At 50.4% G+C, this 7,030-nt stretch overlaps 1 protein-coding gene and 1 pseudogene across 1 annotated transcript; both read left to right on the plus strand.

Moving 5' to 3' along the window:
* Positions 1–1,979: 1,979 nt before the first annotated feature.
* LOC107315385 lies at positions 1,980–4,636 on the plus strand (annotated as a pseudogene).
* A 426-nt stretch (positions 4,637–5,062) lies between these two features.
* Positions 5,063–6,584, plus strand: LOC107315381 (inositol 1,4,5-trisphosphate receptor-interacting protein-like 1). Its single transcript, XM_015865709.2, is given in 1 exon segment — positions 5,063–6,584. A coding segment is annotated over 1 exon segment (1,464 nt). The 5' UTR covers positions 5,063–5,120.
* Positions 6,585–7,030: the final 446 nt, after the last annotated feature.

The following is a 7,030-nucleotide window of genomic DNA, read 5'->3' on the forward strand; positions in this document are numbered from 1 at the left end:
GGGCATCACTCAATCCTTTCATCCTCCAGCCTGTATTGGTAATGAGGGTTACCTTGACCCAGGCGCAAGATCTTGCATCTGGATTTGTTGAACCTCATTAAGTTCATTTGGGCCCACAGCTCAAGGCTGTCTAAGACCCTCTGGATGACAGAGCAAATCCTTCGGTACATTCTGAATATTCCTAGGGGGATTCTTAATATTTTTTTAGATGAACACTAGATTTCTGGATAGGGAAAGGGAAATAAACAGTGGTCCCATTCTCCTTAAGCCTCATTCAGATTGTGAACCACCCTCATACATGCCAACCCTCATCCCAACTAACTCCCACTTGAAATTCAGCCTGGAGCACAGGTAACAGAGTTTCCTTCTCTCCAGCAGCATCCTTTGATGCAAACCATTTCTTCATGGGCAAGAATTCTTCAGAAGCTCTTCCCCCATCTCCTAAGAAGTAGAATAAGAGACAGAGTAGCTAGAAGCATGGACACGTCAACGTGAATTAAGCCACAGTCAATGATGCTCCTCATATTTGTATTCTTGCACATTTTCTCATTCCTTGAACTGAAGTATACCTGTCCCCTAGAGAGCAGAGATGCCAATACAGGAAGTCTGTATGTGAGACTATTACAGACAGTGGAGCATATTTTATTTCCAAGCAAAATGTTTCTAGGAATGAGAGAAAACTGGATCAGAACAAGAAGGTAATTTCTTCCAATATCCTTTTGGTAACAAGGACAAGTACCAGCTGGTTCAACAGATTATGCAACAGTGCTAAAAACATAGACTAAAGGATGACCAGATACAGAAAGTAAAGACACACAAAACAAAACACATCTCCCTGATATATAAACAATTTCTTTTCTATTATAGTTTTGCCCTATCTACTGTAACTCCGGTGGTCTCTACCAATAATATCCAGCATGACTCAGAAAAAGATTAAAAAAATAATCTGTCTGCATCCAAGGATATGTGGAGTTTGATATATTAGGTGTGCTGTGTAATATAGACAGTGTTCTCGATAACTACAATATTATATTTAACATGATTTCTCTCTGGGTAATGAAAGCCTTGAAAACCAGCAGCTACAAAAAGAGCACAAGACTGTTCTGCTAAATTACCAAAAATAAAAGGGTTTTGCTTGTCATATATTCCATAGAGCAGCTCATATTTAGAGACCTCTGCTGGGCACGTTAAAGTTCACAAATAACGCAACCCATGGCATTAAAGCATTAATATTTATTGCTTAAAACTGGCTTCTGCCATTGATAGTCTCAGCATGAAATGGAAATTAGAACCAAGTGTAGACAGGTACCCACTCATGTTGATGTTAAATATTCTAATTCTGATCTCTATAAATTGAACTTGAAAAGTGAGGCAGGTGGCGACTTAAGCTGTGTAACTGTGCAAGAAATTAGGGGATAGAAATCACTTTTCCCTTTCATCTTTTCTAGTAAATGACAGAGTTGGAAGTGGGCAGGCTTTGTAAAGATTTCCAGTCCACACAGAGACTAACAATTGCAGAAGCTAGCTTTAAGCTTGACTGTGTTCATTAGACATTATTTTGGGGCTTTGTAACTTGGGTTCATGGTGAAGGCATGGCCAGGACCCCCTTTTCTGCAGAGCTGGCACTGCCATCAGCAATGAAGAAAAGTAACAAGATACAATAATCTGACTTAAGGCAGGGTAAACCCATGTCATTGCAGCTGACTTTCCTCCCATTCATCAAAAATTCTGTAGCAACTAAGCAAATACAAAGCAACTAAAAACCGCCAGCTAGGCCAAAGACAGTAAATGTTCCCATGCTTTTAACTGGAGAGAGAAGTAAAAAGTGTCTCTTTTGAGTCAAGAAGTCAAGAGTGGACAAAGATTCAGATTTAAAGTGAACCTGAACAGGCTTAGAAGAAATACATCTGCAGAAAATAATAAAAAGAATATTTCATCAACAAAAACTGAAGAAATTGAAGCAAATGCAACCAAAAAAATCAAGTTAAGAACAAGACGTGTTTAATCAGTAATCGCCCCTTAGAGTAGTACAATATATGATGCCAACTGCTTTCTCTGCAGTAAAACCCGAGGGAAACAAAGGAAATCCAGTCCGGCCACGTGCCTCGGAACAGGGCCGATGTCGCGGCCATGGAGACCCAGGGCAGCTGGGGGGGGCTGACGGGTGGGGCCGAAGGGTGGGGATGGGGCGTCTGTGACGGCACAGTGCATCACAATGCAGGGCTGGCATCGAGGCCAGCAGCAGGCAGCGCTGCTCCACTTTGGCCTGGGCCAGCGGTGAGTGCAGCAGCAGGGGAAAGGTGTGCTGGGCCGGGCGCGAACAGCGGCCCGCGAGGGGTTTGGGAGCTGCAGTGCCGGCAGCGAGCGCTCAGGGCAGCCTGTGAGCGGCTCTCTGGGCAGTCAGCAGCAGCTCTGGCCTCAGCCCCCGCTGCCTCCCAGCTCCCTCGGCCCCGCTCCTAGCTGACCCCAGGGGCTGCGGCTCCTGGCCCCGCTCCCCCAGCCGTGCGCGAGCTCCCACCCAGCCCCACTGACCTCCCCTCTCTCATCTCTTCCAGATCATGGCTTTGGCGTTTTTCTTCGCCTTGTTGGCGCTGACAGTGGCTTTCGTTGGTGATGAGTTGGACGCAGAAACGCTGGAACGCATGCGTGAGCGTGAGGTGTTTCTGCAAGAGCAGATGACACTGCAGTGGCAGCACGTAGAGAACTGGGGCAGAGATGGATGGGCATTCGTGCCTTCCTCTCCTCTGTGTTGCCTTACTGAAGGTTTACAGCCTTCTTGAACGCATGCGTGAGGTGTTTCTGCGAGAGCAAAAAGAAAAGCCTCTGCAATTAGAAGAGAGGAACCTGGAGAAGAGCAGGGTGGATATCCAAGCCTTGCTCTCTCTGTGTTGCCTTACTGGAAGGTTTGCAGTGTTCTTTGCATTCTCTTCCTTTTTCTCTGGTTCATGTGGAAGATCTATAAAAGTTCCAGAGAACTGAAGACATCAGTGATGAGGAGAGCCCATCAGTGAGGAGAGCAGCAGGAGCAGAGGAGAAGCAAGAGGAAGTGGAAAAGGAGGATCTTTTCTTTGCTGATTTGCTCTGGCCAGTTGAAAGCCATCAAAGCAACTGCAGACTTGTGCACTCCCTGTTAAGTGGCGTCATCAAATATCTGCAAAGGCCTCTTGGTAGATACTTTCTATCCGGTGCCAGAGCACCCATCGGGGGGCAGTACCTATGAGACTGGTCCCCCTGAGAACGTACCCGTCTACTGCCTGCTTGTGCCATTGAAGGCTCCCCGTGGCACGTTTTCCACCTGACTGGGCACCCCAGGGGAGCTGCAGCAAGGAACTCCCGTATCCGTGTAGATCTGGAATGCACGTGCGGGAGGAGCAGGGAGTGGGTATGCAGTGCTTCCTCCACACCGCCAAGAAACAGCTGGGAAATCAGCGCTCCAGCCTCCTACATGAACTCTGTACTGACTCCTACCTAGATACGGAGAAGACAGTCTTCTGGTTCGAGGCAGTGATCAAAGATGCCTGGGAACGCATGCGTTTGCCAAAACCATGCAGACTTTATGTGGAGGCGCGCAGGCGCTCCTGCAGGCTGACTGTGACAGATCGGAACAAAAGAGAGAACCTTGTCAACATTCTGTTTGGCGTCCAGCAGGACAATACAGACATCTTTCTAAACAGCCAGGAGATACAGGTTGGTCGTGTTTCCAGCACGACCTGGCCACAGACTTGTGCGGTGGCAGAGGTGAAGTTCTTCCAGCACATCGCTGCCCGTGCCGAGGCAGTACATTCTATGTCCGATACATGCAAGTGGCTGCCTATATCCGGGTTGGCCTCCACTTTTATCCCTATGAAATGAAGACGTGCTCATGCACCTCCTGACTTGCCATCCCTTTGGAGAGCTGGAAAGGGAGGTATTTCCTGCTGCGGGTGGATGACATCGTGCGCTACCTGCGCTGCTGCGTGGAGGAGAAACGCCTGAATCATTTCTTCATAGGAAATGAGGACGTGCCTGCGGAGATTATCTGCGCAGGATTCCGAGCATCCCAACCACCCAACCTGTTCCAGCACCTGGTGCAGGATCCGGACAGACATAACAGGCGCTTGCAGGATGTGGAGGAGCGCAAGATCGGCTCACAAGCCTGCTGATCTATGGGAAATAAGAGACGCCCACTTGTTCCACAGACGAGCAGCTACAGCAGGCTACGTCTGATGGATTTCAAAAGAAGCTGCTTACTTAAGGCAGCCTTTGGAGTATTGCAAGACCACGAAGACATCTATCCTAGCAGCCAGAAGACTGAGCAGCGACATCCGTATCCATGTAGCCACCGGCATTTCTGCGTATGCCATGTTAGTCCAGCCTTTTAGATGCCGGGGCCACATGGAGTGAAGAGGAACTGTCTTCGGCCACACTGAAAATACAGTTAAATGTAGATCAGAAAAAAAAAAAAAATGATTCCATCGATGTATATGTTCTAATAAAATTTAATAAACATTAAAAAACAAACAAACAAAAACAGCAGTATAAGTGCCCTTCTTTTGGTGGAACCAATGCATCAGCTTCTGGATCAACAGCAGCGGCTGCGGTTCCTAGTGAGATCCCACGGGGTTTGGCAGAGATGGTACACACAGAGATCGCTAGTTCCCAGGAGCTCAGTCCGGCCACGTGCCTCGGAACAGGGCCGATGTCGCGGCCATGGAGGCCCAGGGCAGCTGAGGGGGGGCGAGAATGGAGCCAAAGGTGTGGGGATGGGGCCGTCTGGTGATGACACACGTGCATCACAATGCAGGGCTGGCATCGAGGCCAGCAGCGGGCAGCGCTGCTCCACTTTGGCCTGGGCCAGCGGTGAGTGCAGCAGGCAGGGGGAAGGCTGTGCTGGCCGCGGCGTGAACAGCGGCCCGCGAGGGTGTTGGGAGCCTGCAGTGCCGGCAGCGAGCCGCTCAGGGCAGCCTGTAGCGGCTCTCTGGGCAGTCAGCAGCAGCTCTGGCCTCAGCCCCCGCTGCCTCCCAGCTCCCTCGGCCCCGCTCCTACCTGACCCAGGGGCTGCGGCTCCTGGCCCCGCCCCCAGCCGTGCGCGAGCTCCCACCCAGCCCCACTGACCTCCCCTCTCTCATCTCTTCCAGATCATGGCTTTGGCGTTTTTCTTCGCCTTGTTGGCGCAGAGATTGGCTTTTGTTGGTGATGAGTTCGATGCAGAAACACTTGAACGCATGCGTCAGCGTGAGGTGTTTCTGCAAGAGCAGATGATACTGCAGTGGCAGCACGTAGAAAACCTGGGGCAGAGCTGGATGGGCATTCGTGCCTTGCTCTTCTCTGTGTTGCTTTACTGGAATGTTTTTAGTCTGTTTGTTCTTCTCTTTTGGTTCATGTGGAAGATCTATAAAAAGTTCCAGAGAGTTGAAGGCAGAGATGATGAGGAGAGCTCCAGCAGTGAGGAGGAGCAGCAGGAGCAGGAGCAAGAGGAAGTGGAAAAGGAGGACTTTTTCTTTGCTGATATGTTCTGGCCGACCCAAAGCCGTCAAGGCAACTGTGAACATATACTCTTGCTGTCTCGTCACCTCATCCGTTTCTGTCAGCGTCTCCTGTCAGGTACTTTCTATCCAGTGCCGCAGATCCCCATCGGAGTGGGCAGTGCCTATGAAGGCTGGTGTCCCCCTGAGAATGAACCCATCTTCTGCCTGCTTGTGCCCCTGTCAGCCCCCCGTGGGCATGTTTTCCACCTGGATCTGGGCACCCCAGGGGAGCTGCCAGCAAGGAACTCCCGTATCCGTGTAGATCTGGAATGCACGTGCGGGAGGGAGCAGGAGATGGGTATGCAGTGCTTCCTCCACAGCTCCAAGGAAGAGCTGGGAAATCAGCACTCCGGCCTTCTACACGAACTCTGCACGGACTCCTACCTAGATGCGGAAAAGATTGCCTACTGGTTCTACGCTTTGATCAAAAATGCCTGGAAATGCTTGCCTGACTCAACAACAACCAGAATAAATGTGGTGCTGCTCAGGCGCTCCTGCAAGCTTTCTGTGAGACGCTGCAACAAAAGAACCCTCACGGTTCAGACAATTTTTGGTGTACAACAAGACGATACAGACATCTTTCTGACCAGCGAGGAGACAGAGGCTGTTATTGTTCCCAGCATGACCTGGCCACAGAGTTGTGCGGTGGCTGAGGCAAAGTTCTTCCAGCACGTAGCCACCAATGCACAGGATGACAATTTCTACCTCAGATATATGCAAGTGGCTGCCTATATCCTGGAGGGCCACACCTTCTCTTCCTATGAAATGAAGACCGTGGTCATGCACCTCCTGACTGCCATCCCTTTGGAAAGCTGGCATGGGATCTATTTCCTGGAGCGGGTGGATGACATCTTGTGCTACCTGCGCTGATGTGTGGAGGAGGTACGTCTGAACCATTTCTTCGTAGGAAATGAGGACGTGCCTGCGGAGATTATCTTGCCGGAGGAATTCCGAACGTCCCAACCACTCAACCTCTTCCGGCACCTGGTGCAGAATCCAGAGAGACATGAGCAGGCACTGCAGGATGTGGACGAGCTTCAAGATCGGCTTGTAAGGCTGCTGCTCTATAGGAAATAAGAGACGCCCATTTGTCTCACAGATGAGCACGCTGGACATGGAGAAGACGTCACTCAGCAGGCAGTGGGAATTGCTCCCAAATGTTTTCTCCACACTGGGACAGCCAGACCCCATGCCGATGAAGAGGGTGCTGCGTGGACTCTTGAAGCAGAGACTCTTCAGACCATCAGGGCAGAGAGCATCCGGCATCTCGGAGTGAGCCTGTTTGCCCTGGGAACATTCCTCTACAAAAACGGGCAATGGAAGGCCACAGGAATTCTGAGCGTCCCAACTGCTCAACCTCTTCCAGAACCTGGTGCAGTATCCAGGCAGACATGAGCAGGTGCTGCAGTAGGTGGAGGAGCTGCAAAATCGGCTCGAAATCCTGCTGATCTCTGAGAACTAAGAGACGCCCACTTGTCCCACAGATGAGCAGCTACAGCAGGCTACGTCTGATGGATTTCAAA

Source organism: Coturnix japonica, chromosome 5 (genome assembly GCF_001577835.2).
Source record: "Coturnix japonica isolate 7356 chromosome 5, Coturnix japonica 2.1, whole genome shotgun sequence".
Taxonomy (NCBI): domain Eukaryota; kingdom Metazoa; phylum Chordata; class Aves; order Galliformes; family Phasianidae; genus Coturnix; species Coturnix japonica.